We start from the raw sequence: 27,415 nt of genomic DNA, 5'->3' as shown, positions 1-27,415 counted from the left end.
ACATACGTACATATAACGTTATAATCTAATTTTACAGATTGAGAATATTTATAGCACTTCTCTGATAGTACTCTACATTATAGTAAATTTTAATAAAACAAAAATGCTGGAAAGTAAAGCTGAAAATTACAATATATTCGATTATAAGTAATTGAACAAAAGATAGAAATAAAAATAAATATCATAAGAAAATAAGTTAAAAAAAAAATTGAATATATTTGTTGGCTGTATCTTTAAACGCACTTTATAATTTTATGGTAGACTATTTCATCTATCGTATATACGTAGTTCATGATTTATCCCTTCTCCCGAAGAAAATTGTGCGAGCGGGTGGGCAGGCGGCAGCCATATTATCAGTGAGGTGTCAGTATTGTCCGAACGTGACGGGATTTTTGGGTGTGGATCATACAATTTCCTGTCGTTTTCTCTAGCGGGTATAGTGCAAGTGCAAGTGCCACCGGCCTACTGTGAATGTGTGGCACATGTGTCATAAAATTTATATCTTATAATTACAATAATGTAAGTTGTACATATTGAATTGGAACTTGGTATTAAGCAGTTACACATTTTATATGTATAAATCTTAGAACAAATATTTTTTTAACTATCTTCGAAATATTACTCGTTTCAATATTGTTAGACGTTTTTATCAAATTTCCTATTTCCCAATTCCTATTTTTTCCTTGAGAACTATCTTGCTATTACTAACCTAGATACAGGTTATTTCTTTAAGTTATAATGTCATCTCATAATACCATAATACTCTTAAGAAATTTCTAATGAGAATACATTCTTTTTTTCCGTTGACATTTTGATTTCATGTATTCTACTCATACAATAGATTTATAAATATATTTGCTTCATAATTTTAATCATTGAAGGTGACATACTACATTCCAATATCTTTTTCGTACAAAGGGCCGTGCAGTAAACACATCAATGAAAATAAAGATTCTGTAAATGTAGATAAATAATTAATCGTTATATATGTAGAATAAAATGTTGAGATAATGTAATGTTACAGCTATCTAGACACGAATGATACTATAAATGTAATGTGAAATGCCCGGTCTCCCGTGAACTGTTTAGCAATCGTTTTTTCCTTTAAAGCAAAACGAGACGACAGAGACAGGATGACAGGATTACAAGCTTACATTTCTGTTAATCCTACGCATTTCTAGTCAATCTCAGCAATTAGCTTACAATATTTCACGCTATATACTATATACTATATACCTACTGTGTATGCATAATGAAGGTCTTTCGTCTTTTTCCATAATTATCTTTTTCTTTTATTGAATATTTCGGTAATTAAAATATCCGAAATAGTTCAACATCTTTACATTATAATAACATACATATATATATTATTCGATTTTACGTAAATTATAGCAAAACGTATACTATTTATATAATAAAGGTATATAATCGATATGTAAATTACTGTTGAAATGGTATGTATGTATTTGGCGTCAATGAGTGACCTTGGAAGAGATTTCGAAACACGAATCCCTTTTCATCATAACATTCCTTCGATTATGTGGAAATTTCTAACGTGTAACACCTTCTGTATATATTTACGTTATTTGAAAAATTTGTTTTTATCTTCTAGTACATTTCAGGTTTAAAACGTGTCGTATATATTTGAGCGTTTTTTCGTGAAATCGTGCCACAAATCGAAATAAAAATTTGAAATTTACGCTGCGAAAAACATGCTTTAGCCATTCACGTAAACACAGGGATTTTGCGACGAGTATTTTGGACTTCGGACGCAGTATGTAGTCGGAAATGGAGACTTTATTAATAGATACTTTCTATCTCCATGCTACGTGAAAAGTTGGACGGATACGTCCCGCTGAGCTTTTTTACCGCCATTGACAAAAAGTTAGAAGATACCAACGGTTCAATGGACGTAGTGGTCCTAGATAAAAGGGGAATGCTAGACACAGTGCGCAGGCACTCCTTACTCCTTATTACGGACGGATGTCGGTCACGCGGATTTACATTATAACCTGTCTCTTCTTCCAATATGGAGACTTGTATGCAGTTCTCGACTATGAACACGCTATGTACATGTACTTCTGTTTTTTTTTTAACAATGATCTTGCAGTAATTTCAAATTGATCCGTCACTACAGAATAATATTAATTAGCAATGATGTTGCTTCTTTCTATTATCATTAATTATTGTTAGTTAGTATTATAACATTATTAAATATTTCTTAAATACCTTTCGCATTTTTTATAAAATTGTGGAATATATTACAACGTATTATTGAAAAAATACTAACTCATTGAAAGTAATATTTTAAAAATGTTAATAATATTCGCGAATTCTTGTTAAACATAACATTTCTGGATAGTTTATAATATTTGGAGAAAGTCTTATTTCCATTTTCCGTATATTATAGTATTCAATGTATACAGATATTACAGAATTTATTAATAATATAATGTTTTATTAATTATAATTCCTTTTTGTTACAGATTGATATTTTCATTGCTTGACACGGGAAGACGACCAAAGGAAGATACCAAAATGCCGAAAACGGTAGGTATATTTTATAAAAAAAGTATATTCTTTAAAATTAGCTTTACTTTAAATTTTATATTGGTAAAAATGTGTAGTATAATTTTGTACAGTCTCTAGCAATAAAAAAATATTATTAAAAGTTAATGATAATGAACATATTTTACTTACATACAATATAGTAGTATTCTAAGTGAAACAATATTATTATAATAATTGACAAGTTCAGTAGTAATAAGCTTTAAGTTATATGATAAATTGATAAAGTTATCCCTGTTGATATTATTGATAATTTTAATAAGTTTTAATAAGTTTCTAATCTTCATTCCTTAACATATTTCGTATTAGTCTTGAATAATTTTACAGAATAAAAAAAAGAAACAAAAGTTTCATACGTACCTTTCAAATTGTGATGACGGTATGCTTCCATTATGGTATTTTTGAACAAAGAAATTATCGTTCAACGAGTTACGACGATAAAACTATTTTACAAGAAGAAATAATTAGTACACAATATAAGTAACTATTACACAAAAGTTGCTTCGATTATTTTAGAACGTTTCATTTTGAAGAAGACTGATCATGTCGGTAAACGTAAACCGTTCTCGAAAAATTACTTCCTTCTGTACACCCGGTATTTTAACTAAACGCTGATTGGCTCTGGCTATGCGCATCGGGTTCCTCACGTGATCACATTCGTTCTTCTTTCTTGCTCTTACGAGCTCTGGCTATGTTTCGGAAAGAGAAGGACAACAATGCATAGCCTATAAAGGGAAGGAGTGGGGGGAAAGACGCTGCCGGCTGCACTTGCCCCATAGCATAGCAGCCCATTGTATGACTTGAGACTTAAGATTTTGAGACCGGCATAAGTCGACAGTTCAACAGACAGACGGTTAAATCTTGTGGTATCGAGTGTTCATTTCTCTCGACCAATACATCTACAAATTTCCAGTGTTGTATTGTTGAGATTATTCCCGTTCGGGGCCGCAATACTCAGTCACTTATCAATTTTGATCGTTTTAACGGATCTCAGTTGAATTCGCGTTTACGTTCTCGTATCATCGCAGTTCACAGCCATGGTTGCCGGTGCTAAAATGGTAAGCGTTCATCTGTAAGCTATTTTGTTCCTTTCAAATTCTTTCTTTAGCGATATCTTCAAAAGCAGAAGGTTATAGGTTAGAATTGTAATATTTCATGTGTTCATAAATTATTCCTTCTTTTTTGAGAGAAGAATCTGAGATTATATACACATGTATGAAAAGGGTTAGAAGTGGCGTCCTTCCCTCTACCGGGTGACATCTCAATTTATTTCAATGAATTTCCTATTTTTGATTCTTGTTTTTTATTTTATATGTAAAGATGAATGTCAGGGTGACGACAATGGACGCCGAACTGGAGTTCGCGATCCAGCAGACGACTACCGGGAAGCAACTCTTTGACCAAGTTGTGAAAACGATCGGGTTGCGTGAGGTGTGGTTTTTCGGACTCCAGTATACCGACAATAAGGGCGATCTGACGTGGATAAAATTGTATAAAAAGGTAGGATGACTGGTTGTTTATTGCGCTATATAATTCCTTTAACCGTACATGATGCCTCTTTTTCGTATGTGAAATTGAGCTACATGTATCTGCAAATATCTAAAAGCTTTTGTAGTTGCTTCGGTGTGAAATACGCTCTGTATTTAATCAATAGTCAATATTAAACTATTTATTAAGTACTTACATATTTATTACTTTCTATAGATAAAATACATTAGTGGTATATGGATAATATACTATTACCTATCATAATTTAGAAATAATGAACAATTGCTTTCACGAGATAAATTTTTGTAAGACACGTGAAGCAAAATATGTAATATATAATTTACCACTGGTCATTCAATATAACGGCTTTATAAGATTCTTTAACAATTTTTAGGAGTTAAAAGTGAAAAAGTACTTGTACTATTATGTTAATGTTAAAATTAAATTATTTATTCTGGAATGAATGACTGATGTCGATTGAATTCAGACATTTACATGTGTCATCTTGACAAAAAAAGTAACTTAGGGAGAGATGTGACGGCAAATGCTGATGTCATCGACTTTCGTAGATTCGTTACGTTCAACGATCAACCACACGTTCAATTTTACGCTCGATTCTTATCTCATAATTACAGGTTACAGCATCCATTCTTATCTTATATTCAACCGGCATTTTATTCTTCCTAAAAAGTAATTTGTATTTATCATAGCACGATTAATTAATTATTCATTTGCCTAAAATTTACATCTTCGGAATAACTTTTCTAATGCATTTATAATCTTACATCTATACATGAACAATTGTTTGCAAAAAAGCAAAAATATAGTAATAATTTTAATAACAAAATTACTTTTTGCAATTAAATTTATATTAAGCCTATTCGTTAAGTTAATATAAATAGAAATAATTTTTTCAAATTCTAATCCTTGCTGTTTATACGAGATTATAAATCATTAATTTTTTACCATTTACGTCTTAATTATTATTATAGATAATTTTAAAAATGCATGGAAGATAACCATGAAAAATGATTATTTTGATCATTTCTTTTAAAGATATCGTATTTAACACGATATTCCTGATTCTGATTTTTTTTAATCTGGCACGTTTGATGATTTACGTTTTAACTATTAGTTTTGAAAATATAACAGGCAGACACGACAAATATGGAACAAATCAAACGATCATGAGAAACAATTCTAATCATTTTTTTCAAAAATATACTTGCCATGATATTCTCGATTGGGTTTTTTTTTAAACGGAGTTCAGCCCGGAATCACGGACTTCCGACGCGTGATTTCAAGTACAGTTACGAGTTACGACCAAGTGGATGTTCCATTTGCTTTCACCAAGCGGTTGGTGTAGACGCGCCTTCACCTTGACACAGTCGCGTTCGCGTATATGTACCTTTATTGTCTCCTTGTCGTCTTTTCTTCCACGGGTTTCAACATTTCTGTGAGCCGACTAAACGTGACCAATTTTAGGCGACCTCAGCTCATTTGGTCGTCGTTTCCTTTTTGCCCTTTCCTTGTTCTCATTCTTAGAATAAGACGCACGAACATATTTTCCAATGGGGAAAATGAGAAACTCGTGGAAATCAAAACGACTTGTGGTCGCCAGGTGAAATTCGATTTAACTACATATAGAAGACTTAACTTAACTAACTTAACGGATAATGATCTTGTAGGAAGCAATCGGGATTGGGCAATTTATTTGAAACATGTTTCACTTATATGGAATTATCATTTATCATTTGTTCTATCGAAATATTCTAAAATCTTTTATTTGAAAGATATTCTCTAAATAGACTTAATTAAGTATGATTAATTATATGTAATCAGATCAGTGTTGAGTTTTCGAAGGAAAACGGCATTTTCGTGCTATTGTTATGTGAAGGATAAATTTATGTTACAGTTCAAATACTAATGGTTACATATCTATGTTTTGATAAAGAAACATTAATAAATTATTACATTATTTCGTAGTGCAACTAGAAGGAAATTACGTAATTACTCCCTTAATCACGATTTTATAAACTTTATTCAAATTGTAAAGCATGCTACTTTAGCATATAATGTTTTAAAAGTACACGTAATTATGTATTTACATTTCCATTAATACGATTAATTAGAGATTAAGAATAATTACTACAATTTAGGCATCTCTAATTAGGATAGAAATTTCTGTAAAGATATATGTTTAGCTTCTACTTATTTTTGCAGGACAGATGTCCTAGAAAAGTAGATAACATAATTATATTATCTGCAGTTGCAGATAATAACAAGTATTTCGATCGTAGTATGTATGTTGGCCTAAACAATAAATAAAGTGGAAGTTGCATTGCTATTTTAGGCCAAATTTCGTAGAAATCATAATATAATAGATTGTATTATCCTGTTATTTTCATTACGTAGAAAATGAAAGAAGCGATACATTTTTACATTTGAATCAGTGTCAATTAATGAAAAATTGAATCTAGGAGATCCAGATACAAAAATAAGTATTGGTACTCTTTTGTTACACTTCGTTTCTGTTGTAATTAAGTTGATTTTGAAATATTGAAAATTTCTTCATTTTGTAAAACCGAGGCGAACTAAACTTGTGTCATACCTAAAGGATCGGCCTTGTCTTTTTTATCTCTAAAATTATCGGATTATATAATATGTGGAATTTTGCAAACAGTTTTGTAAAATTGTAGGGTAGCATCATTAATTGGAATTTTCGTATTAGGAATGTAAATATAAATCGTGAATATAGACTTTGCAAAGAATTTTGAAAGCATTTTAAAAAGATATTGTAGAACAAAGTTAAAAAATTTCAGCAACTACTGTACGTTTAATAGATATGTACCTTGCTGTTGAAGTTGAACGTAAGAAGATATAATAGGCTTTGATAAAGAGATAATGTTTTGTGAGATCAGCTTTTATTTATAACTATCAAATTACTTACAACTAACAAACTATAAATTTGTCACTATTATTTTTATGTCTCATTTTAAATTCCTTGTCTGCATTATTAAATAATTATAAATGTATTCATAAATTGAAAAAATACAGTACGTGTATGTTAATTATATAAGTTTCCAAATAAGAACTTTTATACTGATTTTCATACATTTTTGAGGATATGGTGAATATTTTTTTGGTTAAAAATTTCTTTAAACCTAACTTTCAATATTTGGGTCGATTCCTGTTTATCTACAATTCTGAAATACTTTTCTTGCTTATAGTCACTTTTTAAAAAAGCAATGAACGAATACTCTAGCTCTTATCTAATCTAATCAATTGAGTACTTCTTAATTTATTACTCGAATTGTATTTCTTAAAAGTGTTAATTTTAACACATGTTTAAATGCAGTTCGTGATTTGAGAGAAAAAAGTTCATTTTATTAATTATTTCAATACCAAGTAAATTAATACATTCTTTAAACAACTTTATGATATAGTACCTTAATCTACATCGAATACTACTAGTATACTTAGATAATTAAGTTCATGCAATAAACGATGAAAATGAGAAATCTTGGCATCAATTTTCAGTATCATAAGAGAAAGCTCGTGACCTATCTTTTAGGTGTGACGCTTTTCTCCAAGCAACGCTTCGAGAAATGTTTTTAAATTAGATATTCATTGTTTTCTAAATTAGGTATTTCAAAAAGAGTATTGTTAAAGACTATATCTCTCGCAAACAATATTATGCTTAAATTTGTCCCTCCTAAGGCTTAATACCCTATTTTGATTTATAAGAAATGCCAGAAATACTCGATAAATACAGACCATAGAATACTGAAGCAATCCTATCGTTTGTAATTACAAATATAAAATTTCAGCTGAAAACATTTTACTAGAACTATAAATATCTTGTTGGAATTATCTTATAATTTAATAAATTACAAAATACATACATAGTTTCTTATAAATTACTTATAATTAAAAATTTAAATGACATTCACGACCAAACTTACAATTTCCTTTTCGCTTTTTTAAACTGATTTTTCAAAGTAAAATTATGTACTTCTTCTTAACCAATTCCAAGCATAACAACTACTTTTCATTCAGCAGAAGCCTGCAGTTATCAAAGATAACGATTTTTCTTAAACGAAGCAGTTATATTTTTCGATTCACAGATCCGGCGAAACTAACTGTAAAAAGTGAAAGAAGAGCAAATGGTCGAGAACAAATTCTCAGCGCTATTCTTATATTGTACGCATTCCATACAATGGAATTTTTCGTTTGATATCAAAGTTCTTTAAATCTGATTTCTCTTCATTATCAATAAAATTGATATAATACCCGAGAAAAGTTCTTTAAAATATATCTTTTTTTAATATTTTTGCAGTACAAAGTTTGGAATATAAGTGAAAGATCGAATCTAAATCTACGACCGGAAACTTTAGCGCATTGCAATAAAGTGAATGTAACAAAATATAGAAACGAAGCCGGTCTATCGGCTCTGTGTATTTCTGGCAAGTAGTATACCAGGTACTAAAAGGACCAACGACCAATGTATCGCTGACTTATCTTAACCGCTAGGCGATATCCTAGTATGGAGGCAGCTAGTCGATGTCCGGTTAGATTGGTTGTTTTGGTAGACTTTTTCTTTAACAATCCATGAACGATTGCTCGCAGCCGGAAAATGCAATAACGAGGGTGGTGAAGAAAGAGGTGAAAAAGAAAGTTCGAAAGCTGAGAGGTCGCTCCGACTCGGACACGGACGACGACGAGTTTGAAGATGACCTGGTAAGCCACGGGAAGAGGGACTTGCTTTTCTCACGTTCCGAGATTCTTCGGTGTAGAAATGGGGGATTCGGATCGAGAGAAACGGTAGGAAAGGCAAATAGGTTGTCGCTTCTCAAATTTCTTTGATGACAGACTGTTTATAGCTATAGTGGCTCGCTAGAAAATGTAGAAGACTTTTATACTTAGCTATATACATACATATATCGTGTGTGTTGTGGAAAGCATTTTGAAATTTTATTAGCGCTATAATGAGACTGCCATGGTTATATTGATAAAATTTCAAACTAATTGGAAAATGTATGTAGAAGATACACGGAGAATATATTTTTTTCTGGGATTTGTATTGATTGAATATGCATATTTTTTCGATTCTGTTGCTTAAAGAAAAAGAAAAAAAAAAGAGGAGAGCTAGAAACAGTATTGAAAGGAAACTCAGCTTGCGCCGTTAAAGACTTCTTGCGGTTAAAGCTACATAAAACACAAACCACAAATTTCCACTTTCTTCTTTAACTGCGTGTAGAATTGCTTCATTTTTAAAGGCATTTTTATTGTGGAAGAAGATTTGAAGAAGAAAATGATATTTATTTAAAGTAGTACAATGTTGGAAATAATCAGACTGCGAATTTTTATGCATTCATGCGAAATGTAAGGATGCAAGAAGGCATAATTTGAATGAAACTTAATAAATATATATATAGATAGATGTTTAATCTTTGTTGGTTCCGCTATGAGGTTACAAGCACTTGATCTCGCTTAACCTACTTATCCTCCTGAATATGTAACAAATATTCGCCATTTATACGCATGCTATACAACATATTAATGTATAAAACTACACAATAAACACGATTTATGTACAAATACTCAGGTTTTGCTCGGAACATTATATATTATATAGTCTCTTCTAGTAACATACTTGACAGTTTTGTGAATTTCTATTGGATTGCTAGGCGTTCTATAATCCGTGAAAGGATTGTCACTAGAGATGGCTTGTAAGATCACTAACGGGTGATCTATCATAGTGATCGTAGAATCACAATCATGGTCGTGACCTAACTTCATTCACGACCGTGATGAATGAAGTTTTTTTCTATCTCGGATGAATTTTCTCAGTGCGATCGCAATTCTCGATCCTGATTAAATTATTTTTTACAAAATACTTGCATATAGTTTGCATAGAGATATCTACATATAACGTTAATATAAAATTGCCTTAAGTTTCCTTTATATATGGTAAATTTATTTTATTCAATATTAAGAACGAAAAGTGATTCAATTTTCCTTTCTTCGTCTTATATCAGTGTCTTAAAGAGTAAAACATTAATTCTTCCTCTGTATTTTAAAATCGTAATATTCGCTTGATATCGTTAATATAAAATATACAAGTTACGTGATTCGTGCGAAAAACAGTTATGTCCTTTATCAATGAGAAACGATCAGGAAAAATTACAAATTGCTGTAAAAAATCCCCTTCATTCCAGACGAATGTGATCGAGTCGTGATTCACAAGTAACAGTTCACGCCATCTCTAGTCTCTGACTCATATTTTAGATTTCTGCTTCCTTTGTTATATGTTAACATTTCACACGCCTAAACCTTATTCGATAAATGGTGAGAACCGTATAAAAATGCGTTTAGCAGTCCTCGAGATTAACTGTAGTATACAAGACGCTTACAGTGAAATTTTATTTTATATTACGTATACATACGGATACACAATATAATACATACAATACCATACCATACTTATTCATCGAATTTTCGTAAAAGAAATGATTTTTTTTCAACAAATTTTTCGCACCGATTTATAGGTCTCAAGATACGGTATAACGTTTATTTCAATCATTTTTAGATATCTTATCTTACGATTTAGAAGCACTTACAGAGGTGGTCTGGCTTGAATAAAAGGGTTGATTTCTTTGAAGTAAAAAACAGGCACGAACGAATTATGTCTATATTTCTATAAACGTCTAACGAACACTTGTGCAAAGTTCGAAATCTATATGTATCGGCTCCTTGGTTAAGTCCAAGCAATACAATAGCATGTACCATCATATCTTACGAAATCTAGAAGCTGTACGATACAATACAATTCTACAGGAACGAAGTATATACATGAAAGTACGTGTGAGCGCACGTAATGCACAATTTACATAATAAAATTTACATAAAAAATATATACATACATGTACAGGTATATATATACAATAAGGATTATAATTTTTAATAGATACAATGAATCTCTAATTAAGTTCTATGTTTCTTCAATTGTGAAAATATAAATTTGCACAAAAATTTGTAGTCTAGAAATAGTTGAAAACTATCTTAAACAGGAAAAGTGGTAATAGAATAAAACATCTTCCTTAGCTAAACACTTTCTTTGTGTGTGTGTGTGTGTGTGTGTGTGTGTGTGTGTGTGTGTGTGTGTGTGTGTGTGTGTGTGTGTGTGTGTGTGTGTGTGTGTGATTCGAAATATTACGACATTCTGATACAAAAGACAGAAATAGATTGGAAGAATTTTATGCATAAATTATTATATATAGGAATTTTACCGGTTTTTTAAGTTGATTTTTTAAGTTTGCTGTTTTCTTCATAGAAAGGTCTGAGTAACGTTAAAATTGGTATAGGAATTCGTCATGCCTCCGTCGTATTTATCTAGTAAGAAAAAGTAGCAGAGAAAATAACAGCCTGTGAAGATATAAGGAATTTGTACGTACAAGTAGTGCAATTCTGTTAAGATATACTGTGTTATTCGAGAAATGAATGGAAGAAACTGTTATGTAAACAAGAAGACTGGTTCTCCTTGCTATATTAGACAAGCATGGACGATTATCGTCTTTTTGTAAATTGCTCTTAAAAAAGACGTCTAAAAATTGCGAGAAGGTTCATAATTTTGAAATGGAATAAATTACATTTGTTGGGTTGGTGTATACAAAATGTCTCCTTTAAATGAAACTTTAATAGCAGGTAGTTTCTTCAAGAACACCATGTATTTCAAACAAAAGAAATTTAACTAGTTTTATTATCCTAGATTTATCAAACTTATCAATTCTAGAATTAAAAAATTCTCCAAACGAAATTGTTATAGTGTTTTAATAATCTATGTATCAGAAAATTAATCAGGTTTTCTCTAACTTCTTCCAAACGACAAATTTATTTTTTCAACAGCTTTCATGACACGTTTCGTCATGCAAGAAAATTAAACGAATATTTTGATTATTCACAATAGCTAATAAGATTTTCATATCTATGTTATAAATGTTTCTAACATCGAATATACCTAGTTTATAGCAAACTTGCCTTTCCTTTAATATGATATTTTATCGACGATAGTATAAAGTTTAATAGGTGAAATAAATAAAAATTAATAAATTATAAAAATTAATTTAATATGGTTCGTGAAATTGAAAGTTTAAATAAACATCATTCCATATATACAATGACAATACGTAGATAGTAATGAAACAAGTCGTTGCTAGAAGAATTAAGAAACTTGGAAAAAGTAAAAAAGCTTCATGTTGTATTTATTTATTGGAATATTTTCATATGCATCAAGTAAGCAACAACCGTAGGCATACAGTAATGAAACAATTTGTTGCTAAAAGAAATAACAAATTTTGAAAGAGTCACAACTTTATATTTATGTATTGGAATATTTTACATTTTTGAATGTTTAATGCTTGAAAAAATTATTTATATCGTGAAAGACTGACCTATAGAGTAAGTCTCTCGTTATCGATTCCGAACATTCGTTCATTAACTATGTATTTTAATCCGTAATATTTACTTCTGAATATTTACATCTACGTATGTGTGGACTTTGTATCTTGCGAAACAAGTTTTTTTTAAAGAAATTATTAAAAATAATCGTCTGTAGCGTTCAAGCAACTGGTTATTATATAATGGTAGAAATTATTAATTTTACGGTAAACCTAAAGAATTGGATAGTGAAAGAAATGGAAGAAAATTTCAGTGGTGAACGGTGCAATTTTGGGAGGTTACAAGGTATTCCAGCGATGGTGATATAACCGATAAGAAGATAACTGTTTATGAAAAAATAAATCAAAAGTGCAGACTATTAGTTTTACGTATGAGGATTCGTTTTCAGAAAGAACTATTTACTATTTATGAGTTACAAAAAGGAAAAAAAAAGAGAAAAGAAAGAAAAAAATTAAATGACGAAGAAAATTGTCAATTTCTATCATTAAAAGTGTGTCTTATATTATAGATACGCACGTGTGATTACTCCATCTTGTTAGAAATAGCCTTTTGTTAATTCAACATCTGTTGGCTGATTTATAAATCCGTTAATTATACATATCTTAATAATTAAGTCCTCACAATCTGTCAGAAATAACAGCTTAATGAGAGAATTAGCACTGTTAATGAAACAGAGCACATCACGCTACAATCTTCTGTTGATATAAAATCTCATCTTTCAGTAAGTATCATATGGATTTTCTCGGTACGTGCAAGATTATATGTATCTATTTATTATTAAACGAAACAACGCGTCATTCGCGATTATTCATGTTGTTCTTATGGAAATAATAATTCTTGGACTACGGACACGCGATACGAGAGTACTTTCGTTTTTTTTAGCCTCTCCTTGACACGAAACGATTCTGATAGCGACATTCGTAGTTGAAGACCTTGGTGCAAAAATCAGGCAAGTGCAGATTTTTAATGTTGTGAGAAATTTGAATTAAACTGAATTAAATACAACTTGTTGAAGCTATTGCATTAATATTTTGGACCTAGCAAGGCATTTGTATGACAAATGATATAAGAAATGATACTTCTTACATTTTTGAAAAATGTACCTATCTTCCTCAACATTTGGACTTAGGTTAGGTTTTTGGACCAAAATGCTGAGAATTTGAAGTGAAATATTTTGTTTCTTCACATCTTTATTTTTGCTTGACTTTCTCTCATGTTCTACAATCAGTTTCCTAGATAAACCACTGACATCCGGCTGATCATCTTTTATTGGCATATATTTGCTTTCCGATAGCTGATGTGACTCTCGTTCGTCCGAAGACTTTTTGAATCGACGAGAAAAAAGACACGCGATTAACAGAATATGTTTACTAAACGTTTGAAACACGTTGGCTGACAGATTAACGCTACATTAATGCCACCATTAACGCTATATATTAGAACAAAAGCCGGACAAGTCCTGAATATAGCTAATTCTTCTTCCCAAAGGTCACATTGAGTAAGTCCAAAAATTGTTATGAACGCATTGGACTTGTCCGATTCTTGTGCAGATCGATCAGTAGTGTATAAAAATATATAAAACTTCAAGGAGTCAAATTTTTATAAAAGGTGGACTTTGATTTTTGCATCTTCAATTGCTCTTTTACATCTTCTATCGCAGTTGCAGTAATCTACATATGTACTGAGAAAATTTGTCTTCCTTCGCCTTCATCTTGTTCACTAATTTCTAAATACAAATACTTTAAAAATATGTTTCAACGCTTTTATGATTTCTGGGAAATGTACATATATTTGTACTAAATATGTACATGCATATCTCGTCATTTCTACTTCTATATATAGTGTGTCCGGTTTATCTCGGGCCGCTTAAATGTCTCGAAAGCATGAATGATACTAAAAAATGTTTCAGACAAAGTTGCACGATATTCATGGAGATGTACTATGTATCTTGTGTGTTGTGACCTTACGATGGTCTTGAAACCTGCTACGAAGTTAACGTTATAATTTTTAAATAGAGACCTCTATTTTGTATTACATATTTTTGTAGTTGACAGTCAAATGTTTTCAAGAAAATACGAACTTGTGTATTTCCTAAGTATTACCTAAAAGTGTCTGTTTGTACTGACTGCTTCGGAAACGTTAGAAAATTGCAGGCTTGTCTATCTACAATGCCATGCGAATATGCAGTAGAGTTGGGTATTATTCGAAACAATTCGAATAAATATTTATCCAAGATAATTATAGGAATAAATACCTATCAGTGGAATAATTATTTGTTACTCGTAACAATTATTTTCTATATTTATTCGAATAATGATTGCACAATTGTTCGCATAGTACGAATAATTGTTCTATTTAATTGTGCACAAGTATATACAGGTACCGGTATAATTCTCACTATTAATTTATCAAATAATAATTTACAAGGAATGATACACTTTCTAATCTGGTATTTGAAAAAAGTTAGTTACAAAAACCTATAAAATATTACAACAATGTAGCCTGAAAATATTTCTCACGTTCAGTACCATATCTACCCTTGATGTACCATATAAATATTATATTACAATATAGTATAATACAATAATAATATATAATTAATATAGCGATAAATAATATAATTGTAATAATATATATAAAATATTAATATTAATATGTATATAATATATAATTCCACCTGAATAAATTATTCGATCAAATTTTTATTCAGGCAAATTCCTGCACGAATAATTTCTTATTTAGATAAGTACTTGTTCCATTGGATATTTATTCATCAGTGGCGAATAACATTTGATTCTTTATTTTTATTCATTTTCTGTTATTCGAGTAAAATTTTGATCAACACTGGCACGTAGTAACATCACGAATAACGTCTTTATACGTCCCCGTAATGTACATCGGGCAACGCTAATGCCGACAACAGGCCGAATTTTAAAGCTAGTTTATTAAGAAGTTTAAAGTATAGTCAAATCATAGTTACAAATATGAGTTAGTTATAAGGATGGTGACAGGAGTAAGAGTTGGTAGTGTTTGGAAAACGTCAGACTGTTAGCTATAAGAATATGCAATAAAAAATGCAGTTATCTATTTAAAAACCTTCTGTTTTTCATAAAAGATTTCAAGGTTACTGCAAGGTCAAATACGAAAGAGCATAATAGGCCCACCAGAATGTCGTGCATTTTTTCGCATTATTCATTTTTTTTTTAAATATTTGAGTGGTTCGAGATAAACCGGATACACAGTGTGTATATCTTCAGATTTACTTCGAACAACTGACCAACATAATCAAGATAGTGATTGACAGTGTCAATGAAATTTTCAAACGTGTAAGTATAAGATACATAGGTAATACTACTCATAAAAGTCAATGTCTACAAGCGATCGAATACCGGCGCGAGTCGGTGTATTTATTTATTTACGCTCGAGTCAACCACGGTTCGATCGGCATCTACGATGTAATCATCTTCGCGTAAATATATCGTGCAGAAGGCAAGATCTTTATCGGGCGAAGCGCAAGTCCATCAGGAGAGTTTGAGTTATCTGTGCGTTTCGACACGTTATATCGATGACGTTGCCCTTAAGAGTTCCGTAAAGCAAAGAGCTGTACTACAAAACGAAGAGATATCGGCGACTGTTCTTTAGCAAAGTAGCTTAGCTAGCTTATCAGCTAGTGTTTTATAGGCATGATAAAAGCGAAAAAAGGAGAAGGATAGAGCGCACACAGGTTGTGCGTGCATTGTGCTCGAACGAGGTGCGCTGCTGGTTTTGTTAAAACGGCCCAATCGCGAGTATGTTACGTCAATTGCATGAAAATAACGCTGGATGGATGAGTCATTACGTCGACACCATTTAAGGAAACAAGAAAACCGTCCACCCGTTCACTTTATCCCAGAGACTAGTCATCTTTATCATCTCTTGGCCTTGCCAAGCGTGCTACTGCTCTCGGTTATTTATTGGACAAACAAGAGCTTGTCCACCAACGCACAATCGTTTCGTAAATGCTGTAATTTTCCTCAACTTTGTTAACACTTTCGTATCTATGCACCAAATATCTCGTCTATCTTTTTGTACATATATGTACAGTACTATGCAGAAATATCAGGTCACTTAGCAAATAAATACATCGTATCTTAGATCTACAAAACCACCTAAAAATTTCCAATTCTTATATTCAACAAGTTCCACGTTATACACATAATTGATTCATCAAAAATTTCTGTGGCGTGTTAAATATATACGATTAAAATACGTTTTAAACTATTCGTTTTTAAACACAAATATTTCGATAGCTTTTTTTTTTATAAAAGTAAAAGTAACTTGTAAAGACATTTAAAAAAATATTCATAAGCGTGAGAACTCGAGAAATTTTGAACCAATTATACACACCATATCACAATGTTCGTTCTTCTGAAGAATTAGTTTCGTCTTGAAATCATTTTTTCTATCGGTAAAAATAGTTGAGATATTGATAAATTCAAATTTTTCCTGAAATATCGCAATTGATAATACACGTACATAGGTACATGTTTATTTTATCTGTTTTAACGCTACATCCCAAATTTTAAAAATTAGCAAAATTGCTTTAGTAGATTCAGTCGTTTAAATGGTCTGAGATTTTCTGAGATTCTAACGGGGATTCAGTTACGGTAAATGATCTTACGATAAATTACCAGTTAGACGTTGGATCTCGAAAAAAATTTAATGAAAGACAAAATTGATTCCTGCTTAGTATACGTTAAGCCTCAAGGTTAGTTGATTCGCGCGATGTCCATGAATTTTTGTTACCATTCATTCAGACTTGCCCATCGTACGGGCAACATACTATGCTTTCTCTCTGATTCTCGTTAACCCTTTGATATAGGAACTATGCGCACGAGACAAGAATACGATGAATCATGAGCGTCGCACGCGGCTTTCTTATTTGAATTACTTTGCACGTATTATTTCATGAGATGAGTGATGTTAATGCCTTATTTTACCAACAGGCATCATTAGCTATATTCTTAAAATAAAACTGTACTTTTAATCCTTTCTGTGATGCTTATACGTAAACACGTTTTTTTTGTCTCAATGATAAAATGATTCATTTATGTGAGGATCGTTTTCAGTACATTGTATTCTTAATTATTTTCATTCTATTTCTCTTTTTTTAAATTGTAGATTTAAGCTGTGTATTAAAAACAGAAACGAACGAGAAATATTGTGGTTTTGGTCGTATAACACAATATATTTTTGAAGAAAATAAGCAAAAGTGTATCGCAATTTTTTAGGGAAATTGTGTTAAATTTATACATATGTTTTAATAAACAGGTTGTAAATAATTTTTCTATATATATATATATATGTATATGCGCCACAACATATAATCGTAGAATATATGTATTTCCATAATAACATTAAACTATTTTACAGGTAATAGTTCATAATAGTATTTATAATTATTTCTAGAGAATGATTAATTGCATCATATTTTGAAAAATTATATAACGGATCTAAAAATAAATTATGTGACCTATTTGTATTATATCAGGTTCTTTTTTAGCAGTTTAATTAAAATGCTTCGTTAACACATGATGTGGGACGTTGATAAAGAAAGAAATAATTTAAATTCTTATATTAATAAAAATTGAGAAACTGATTAATCAAATAATATAAGAATTTACATAAAGTTGGATGAACAAATGAAATAACAATGAATGTACAGTTTTAAATTAAATTTTAAAACCATTTGACCAGGCCTGGTAAGGTTAGTGTTAAGGTCAACTATTCATGAGAGGATTTTATCTAATTAGGGAAATCTACTTGGAATAATATTTATGTTTTTTGAAATAAATTAAAGCAATTAGCAAATAAGCCTAAATAAATAAATGTATATGTCAATGTTTTTCAAAAGATTAATATTTGAGCAAAAATTATTTAAGTTACAAGCACAAGATCATCTGCACATTATACATACATGTATAAAATATTCTATATCTTTTTTTAAGCTTTTATATTCACGTATGAAAAATAAAATAGAGAATGTAACAAATTATTATCATAAGAAAAATACATATTTAGGTATATTTGTTTTGAAAACAAAATTTCAGTTTCTTTCGTCCGCAAAAAACCAAGTTTCATTTTCGTAAGAATTCGATGAAAATATTTAAATAGTTCTAAAATATGTCTTTAAACATCATTTAGCGTCGTTACGATATTACGTTGTGCGATTACGTAACGGAGGTATTTTAAATAAATTACCACAGTATATACATAATATATAGAAATGTATTTATAAGTAGAATATTTGTTGTAATAGATAACAAATAAAAGATTAAAGTCAACAATATATGAACACAGATGACATGTTCCATCGTAACACTTGATATTTTCACTTACTCAGTGTTTCGAATCTACGGAATAAAATTTACAAGACTTTGTTCTAACAGAACACGACATAATCAAAAAACAAAATATTAAGCCATCAATCAAACATTTATCGTGGATTTATGATGGGTATATATCATTTGGGTCAAACGACTGCAATTTAGGTGGAAATGTGTCATTCTTGGAATCGTAACTTCGGAACTTATCTGTCATGTGTCGAATACTCGGATGAATTTTTAATCGATTGCTATTAATACTCGTTTCATGAGAAACGTTGTACATGGAACTCCTACAGTAATTATTTTATTGCAAATTTTCGTAGAACTGTAGAAAATTTGTAGATGCAAAAGTGTATGAAATATCCAAAACATAGTACTCTCTAGAATATTTAATAGATGAAGTAATAGTCAAAGTTTCATTTCTCAACTACATCCGCGAAAATATGAATTTACATGTCTGCAGTGATTACGTAACAATTGCTTCCATGCTTTACAATTGCAACTTGTGAAAGAAAAATTCTTTAAACCTGACTTCTTAGATTCGTATCTTGAATAATGTTTATCCTTAAATTCCGTGTAATTTTTTACAATTACGCCTTAAATAATACTTACCAAATTAATAATTCTGAATGTGTTTTGATCATATCGTTGCATTTGCAGATTGTAACCAGTATCGTAACAATATGTATGATATTAATTAATATTAAAATTAAGATGTATCATATTAATGTGTTGTAATATTTAAACGAAATTACGCAATGACATATGCTTTAAACACTTCCTGCTCATTTTTAATGATAAATCTTCGACTAGGCGTTATGATTGAAACTTTTAAGATGCTTAAAAATTGCTGACAAAAAATTCGTGGACGTGGAAATTAACTTTATCCTTTATCCGGTGCTCCGCAACAAGCCACGACTCAAAAAGGCTACATAGGTGCGCGCGTTCTCTTACTTGTGAACTGTCGATCATTACGTAACACGTTGCAGGTTCCATTAGATTGGCAAACATTGTTCCATCCGCAACTGTACAGTCAACCTCATTCGTGTTTCTTCGATACATCTTTTTTTTTTATCTTCTTTGCTGCTACTAATACTATAGAACCGGTCTGTACTGGAAGGACATTTTTGATAATCTAGAATTTCCACATATAGACTGTTCTGTATTATCACGCTATTATTACATACGTATATTCTTGCACAGACTGCGATTAATCTAACTTTTTTCCCATTTAATCTATCAGATACATTTTTTGTCTACTTTTATAGGCATGCATAAATAATACATATATCCTAGAATATGTGACATGAGGTTCGAATTAGGTTCTTTCAAAAACGTACATAAAATGTATTTATTATAATTATTACAATCTACTACAAGAAGAAAATGTTGCTTCTTTATCACTGTCATTCATTTTACCCAGTGAAAATATCCTTTTTTTTTGTGTTCCTGTTATTGACTCAGCTCGTATAAATAGTAACAAAGAACAGAGTATGAATCAACGGGAAAAATGTCGCGTGTTTCGCAATTGCATTACACTGAGAATATCTACGTAGATATTTATGCAAGCAGCTCATATATTTAATTCTATAAGAAACAGTTTTGAATTCTTGTTGATCTCTAACGTTATCTAAACAAAGAAAATCAGTGTAGGAGAGACTAAAAAGGTATAGAATTGGAAGGATAAAACTTGCTGGTCATAGCTTTATTTATGTACGGTAATGTCGAGACGCGACGTAACGGAAGTTGAAAAAAAAAAAAAAAAATAAAAAAAAATAAAAAAAACAGACGAAAAATGAAAAGTCAAAGTATTGAATTAGTCGTATCATAGAAAGAATTTGTAGACATGATATTTATAGTTGTATCATTATTCTTAATATTTTTTGTGTTTCATCTTATGCCTTCAAGAAAAATTTATTACACGTTTAATAATAGATACACCTCATCTGTAACGTGAGATTATGCACATGTCTTGTGTTTCAATCTTCTCCTCTGCCCTAAAGTATCGTATCAGCATTTCTTAATGTCGTGACTTACATCAAAACAGCAGTCTTTTTCATCGTTACAGACATTCGTTCGTTGAATATTGTTTTCATTGTTTGCACTCATTTGGCAGGAACGTTGATTATTGAAAATTTATTAAAGCCACTAAATCGGTTGGTATATATAAAAATTTAATTCTAAATAAAAAACTGATCTATGATATATAGTAATACATTTCCTTGTTCGATACGCATATTCTGCTTTTTGCTTATTTTCAATTTGCGTCAGTGGTTATGTCTCGCCACGGCCAGTCAACTTGATGAAGAATTGCGGAAGAAAATTAGATATATGAAAAGTGTAAATATAATTATAAATAATAAGTAGGTATATAATGAAACATCTATGTGAAATATATACGTAATGAATTTATTATTTTGATAGAAATTAAACTAAACTGAAGCCTAACGCGTTACTAAATTTATGCAGTGACTTAAACATTTTTAAGTATAGTTTTAAGACGATGTATATATACAGGGTGGTCTAAAAATCAGTCCTCACGATCTTTCAGGCTCTTGTTCTAACAATCGGGCAAAAAAATGTTTCGAACAAAAGTTAATCAGCTTTCGATCGACTACGAATTGCAATGTTAAGGACTTAAAAAAGATTTTGCTCTCATGAGAAGTTCAGGTCGCCTCTATTTTTTAAGTGGAATAATAGATCTTTTTATATACTATTATTCTTCAATTCCCTGCAAGAAGATATTAAGATACTTGGGTTGAAAAATGATCAGTTTAAATGATATTTTAGCTTTAACGTTGTAAAACTTATCGTATAAAAGTCAAGGAAAGATAAAGTAGTACTTGTTTTTCTGCTCTTTTATACGACAAGTTTTACGACATTAAAGCTAACATATTTTTAAAAATAATTATTTTTCAACTCAAGTACCTCAATGCTTTCCTGTAAAGAATTAAAAAATGCAGCGAACAGAGTATAAAGAAATGCATTGTTCCATTTAAAAATATAGAGGTGACCTGATTTTTCATCGAAGTGAAATTTTTTTTTAAATTCATAATATTACCATTTGTAGTAGATCGAAAGCTGATAAACTTTTGTTCGAAACATTTTTTCCCGACTACCGCAAGTGTCTGAAGAATTGTGTAGATTTTTAGACCACCTTGTATATCAGCTTAGTAGCTCTGTGCTACATAACAGCAGTCTAAAATTTAAACTGTTTTTCTTCACTTTCAGGTTATTGACGAATTAATTTCGTCAAAATTTTGTTTGCAAAACATTAGTAATTGAAGTATTATTTTTCCTAGAAATCTGATCATTTGATGGCAAGATCAAAGAATCTCAGCATAATTCCTTAACCTTAACGTAAGCTTCTTTTAGTTTAACTTATATTTAATTTATATTTTCATGAGATATATAACATAGCACTATGTATTGGTTAAAATTCCATGTACGGATCTGCAAAAATAATGGAAAATGCATGATAAAACTTTTCCATTACAAGAGATTCCGTCTTGAAGAAGAGTTACACGTTTACCTAATAGGTGACGAATGTTTACTTAATAGGTGTTAATTGATATCGAGTAATGGAGAACACATGATGAAACTGGAGATTTAGGATAAGTCTTATTACTTTAGAAATTGTTAAAATAGTAGGCTGTATATTTTAGTATAAGATATTATAGCCTAAATTCCTAAAGATGAGTGGTTGAAATGAGCAAATTTGCGAGATATGCCCGTAATGTACAGTGCCGTGGATAATTATAAACTCAATTCCATTTTTAGATTTTTCATGTTAAAACGAAAATTGAAGATACAGCAAATAAAAAGTTTCTCCTCTCGAAGTCTGGGAAAGATGAAATTTTCTCTTAAAACTGTGTTTTTAGCTGTGAAAAAATATAAACTTAATGTTAATTTTGTTACGTCTTCGTTCGATATTTAGTGGATTTTTCTTTATTTTTTATTATTTCTATTAATCTGTTAGGTACACTATCCCCTTATTACATTAATTCTAATTATTATTATATTAATCCTCTTATTATATTCAAGGCGTTACTTATTTAAAGTAACGCCTTGAATATCAGCCCACGCGGATTCTATTTTTTTTTTAAGTTCCACATTATTTTCTAGAGGTAGCTTGTCCTGATCGTAAACTTTTCTCGCTGGAACTCTCCATAGGTTCTCGATCAGGTTCAGGTCAGGACTCAATACTGGCCATATTAATAATTCTAGTCCGAAATCTTGAAACCAAATTTTTATAGCGGCGGCTGTATAAATAGGTGCATTGTCTCGTTGAAAAATTGTTTTCTCGTTTTCTATTTTAGTTACGAAAGGGAATAATTTGTTATGTATTATCTCCTAATATATCCTATAGCGTTCAATTTTCCCTTTACAAAGACAATTTCACTTAACATATCTAAGCATGATTAGTGGTTTCCTGGAAATATTGAAGAGATAATGCAGAAAATATGTTTGAGTCTGTAATTACTCACGATGCTGTACGTATGTACATATATATCACGGGTATGTGCATTAGGTGGTTAATAAATATATGTAGCAGGCAGCTTTGGTGTTTTATCCTCCACAAGGAGGATTCCAAGCGCACGGACAATCTTTGAAATTAATGTGTTCTTCTATGATCTTCTATTTACTCGTCTAACCATTGTTTCATTTACTTATGCGACGAAGTTGATATGTGTTACACATTAATTTTAAAGACAAGCATGTGACCGATAATTCAAGCAGCTTGTTCGTATACTTAAACTTTATCGTATTTTCATTCTTTGAACGCATGCCAACCGCAATACTAACAACTGGAAGAGTGGACTACTTCCGTTCTTGTCTAGGGTAAGTTACCACGAGTTTAATCAGCGTGATAAATCATGTTGCACATTATGTTTTCGAATTATACTCGTACGAGGGCACTGTTAATTATAAGTTCAAGATCACTCGTTTTACATTTATACTTATACGATGCACGAACAATCATAAATGTTACTTAATCGTGATCGTCGTGATAAGTCCTCAAGCGATTCGCGTTTAACTATGTAGTGAAATAATAAAATTGTTTCACAGTGTTATACTTGGGTTATGCAATTTTTTATTAATATCGGGAAATCTTTAAACACGGAATTCAATGGAATTAAAATATAGGTGTGATTTTTGCTATGAGATAAATAATAAACCATCACTGATATGTACGAATATGAAAGTTAGTTTTTCATGTAAAGAATTGAATGCTTTAGATTTGCAAGGAGTTTTTTTTTATTTTTCAAGTAGTTGCGGTGTAATAAATCTTGTTTGAATGTGAAGAATAAAATTCCAAATTATGTTTTATTTTGTCCGAAATGAGCAAAAGGAGTTTCTTTATTTTTCGGCATTTATATCGTTTATCGGTTAAATTTCTCGATTAGAGATATAACAAAGTACGCCAAAATTAGAACTATACCTAGAATAGATTCGAGCTGTTAACCAGTGTAATCATTAGTGGAACGTCGGTTTCCTGTTTTTAATCGGCACCCTTACGCTTTACGACGTTTGTTGTTTCTAATTTGTTCGTACACTTATACTCGATAGGACGACTGCAGAGGAACAGTATCATTCACGTATTGTCATTTACCGTATATTATAATGACATGGAGTAATTAGTTGTTTACACGTACTTTTGTTATAATTTCACGGTACTACAGCATAACGTTTTCAAATCATGACTAGTGTGATTTATCGATGTCCTTGCAGCACGTTTCTAACGTCTATCGTACAACAGCGTATTTCGCTTCAGATCGGAGCGGCATGTTTTGGAAAGCATACGCGTATATCGAAACAATTTATAATGACACTGTTATACAGTTACTTTTTGTAGTTAGCGTACAGCTTGCTTCAAATTGAAGATTGAGCGATTATGAATTTACATTTAAGCGATAATGAATTTACATTGAAACGATTATAAATTCACATTGAGATAATTATGAATTTACATTTAAACGATTCGAATAATAATAATATAATGCTGGAACACTAAATAGAGGAGAAACATATTTACAATTGTAATACCAAGTGGCTGTCCAAAGTATCTGAACACTTATTGTTAGGTATAGAAACACACACAAAAGTTTCTACGGATGTTGCAGTACTTGTGTGAGCCACTCTATAGTTCTAGGATTAAATTAGTATCTTGATTAATGATGACGGTTTCCCTGACGCCTCATGCAAATATCTTCACAAAGTTTGATACGTTAATGATATATAAAGAACACTTAGTAATTTTTTAGTTGTTCTAATGGCAATACATACCTACTTTGTCGATAATGAATCGATTTAGGACGAAGGTAAAATTGTAACTTCTGAAAATTTTGTTCTTTGTGTTCCTACAAATGAAACTGTAAGAACTGAAATTAAAGGTCATTCGAAGAAATATTATTAAGCAACTATAGGAAATATCTTATTATATATAACGGTAAGTTAAATCGATGTCTTATTATTCCGTTCTAATTATCAAACAATCTCGAACTGTCCTTTATCGATTTCATTTTCGACGTCAGCGAAATCGCAAGACAAGAGCAGTATTTGACAATATTGGCAAATAATTGCAGGTGGTTCCGTGTGGCCTTCGAAAATTCTGGCACGTAAGACCGCAATTAAAGTTTTCTAAACCCGTAGACGCGAACCGAAAGATAATTGTCCCAGCGCCTAGATTAAAATCCTCGAACTAAATGATAACCTGCTGTTTCACCAAACTTCCGCATTACGCAATAACATAAAAACATTAACGTCTTAGCGTTTTGGAATGGAGAAAAGATTTTCGAGTGTAACACGTTTTCGGGAGATTGCTCGATATTGATAAACAATCCCTGCTTGTTTAATCCATTTATTTTATTTCCCGAAGCAAACTCTGCCTTGCCAAATTACACTCGCATTATTTTAACCGAGTAAGATTTAATTGTTCCTATTTTTCACGTATAAAAGACTGCGTTTGTGTATGATGTACGTTACAGAGTTTATATATATATGACGAGCAAAGTAAAAAGTAAATTTTTCCTGGTTAAGAGATACATATCAATATCGATATGTATGTAAGACTTGTTTAATGGTAAACTAACAAAATTAATCGTGGATTGAAACAAATTGATCAATTACAAACACATATATTTAGTTCATAAATTCATATGAATTTATAGAAACAGTTGATAATAATTGATCGAGGATCGATATCTCGGCGCTTAAAGAAACGCCTTATGTGTATATACTAATGCAGGTTAAACACTGCAATTTGCTGCTTTTCCCATCACGCATTCACTTCGAGAGTTTGTTATTGTCATCGAAAGGAAAATAAATGACCATGGCCTACCAATTGACAATTGCTGTGACAAATTACTCGACGAACGTTCATTTTCTTAAGAATTGACACGTGCTTCTTACTTTTCATTCGAACAAACGATCTTGAGTGATTATAATTATCGCCCAGTTTTATTATTTATTCTATTTGTGTTATTTAATTCCAAGAGGGATAATTAATATAATTAGTAAGTCTTATTAGATAATTAACAGTCTTTGTTAATCTTTAAATGCATTTTTTGTCTTTATCAAAATCAATTTATTTTCATTATAGCAATTCAGAATGATTTGCACATTTATTATAGTTATCTTGTATGTATAGATATAGGACACGATAATGTTTAAGTTTGTCGCTCTAAGTTGTATTCATTGTACGTTAAAAAGTTTATTTAGTTTTAAATCGTCTGTTATTCTGAATGTGACAACAAATGAAAAATATTATTACATTACACATTACAAGGATATTACCATAGATCTTTCATAATCGCTAGAACTAAACTATCAGTGTAATTGAATTCTTTTCTTCTTAAATGAAAAATGGTTGTTTCTTTTACGATCTATGATAGTTTGTAGTTTTATATTTCCATCTCTTAAGGGTAACAGACATTATAAACATCTGCAGAGTAATGTTCCGATTATTTTGCCAATGAATTCATTGAATACAGCAAGAATGTAGTTAATAATATTGATTTATAAAAAAGAAATATGTAGCTATATATTTTCCATAGAATAAACTATTGTGCAATTTATATCATATTAATCGCTGCAAAAATCAATCGTTGAAAAAATTACAGTGCTATGTAAATTTCAATCTTTCAATAGTGCAATCAGCACGTATAAGATGGTACATATGTATACATGTATATAAATTTTGAATGAGTTTTTTAAATATGTCTTTTCTAATATCATCATTTAATATTTATCGTATTAATTAGAATTTTCTTCTAATTTATGTAAATATATGACTATGATAATATTGGTGTTTAATAAATGAATTTTTAACGATAATCATTATCTATAAAGTTTTAAATTGCCATTACGAAGAAGTCGAGCGTATTGGGGAACACTTTTTAAATTAAATTTCTGCTAGTTTTTATTTCCTTAATTCATCAAGGATACTAGTACTCCGTTAATGTAATATTTCATTTGCAATTTTTGTTCAGTCAGTTTGCATTATTAAATTCACTTTGTAAAATTGTAGTTAT

General features: G+C 30.6%; 1 protein-coding gene and 1 long non-coding RNA gene across 5 annotated transcripts in view; one reads left to right on the top strand and one right to left on the bottom strand.

Moving 5' to 3' along the window:
• Positions 1 to 920: 920 nt before the first annotated feature.
• LOC132908701 (uncharacterized) lies at positions 921 to 3,192 on the bottom strand. Its single transcript, XR_009658401.1, has 3 exons — positions 2,929 to 3,192; positions 1,445 to 2,131; positions 921 to 954 (listed from the first exon to the last, which is right to left on the bottom strand). It is a non-coding gene; the product is annotated as an uncharacterized LOC132908701 (long non-coding RNA).
• The window catches only part of LOC132908689 (moesin/ezrin/radixin homolog 1), a 36,939-nt gene continuing 12,010 nt past the window's right edge, over positions 2,487 to 27,415 (top strand). Inside the window, exons 1-2 of one of the 4 annotated variants that reach the window (XM_060962908.1) lie at positions 2,487 to 2,550; positions 3,889 to 4,068. In XM_060962908.1, the coding sequence (XP_060818891.1) occupies positions 2,539 to 2,550; positions 3,889 to 4,068 (192 nt within the window). In that variant the 5' untranslated portion in view covers positions 2,487 to 2,538. Of the gene's footprint in view, positions 2,551 to 3,376; positions 3,627 to 3,888; positions 4,069 to 22,921; positions 23,724 to 25,468; positions 25,502 to 27,415 lie in introns of those variants that run through there. The other 3 variants (XM_060962909.1, XM_060962910.1, XM_060962911.1) reach the window with 3 other exon arrangements.

The sequence above is a fragment of the Bombus pascuorum genome, chromosome 7, assembly GCF_905332965.1.
Source record: "Bombus pascuorum chromosome 7, iyBomPasc1.1, whole genome shotgun sequence".
Lineage (NCBI taxonomy): Eukaryota > Metazoa > Arthropoda > Insecta > Hymenoptera > Apidae > Bombus > Bombus pascuorum.
This window is presented reverse-complemented; position numbering and strand designations above follow the sequence as displayed.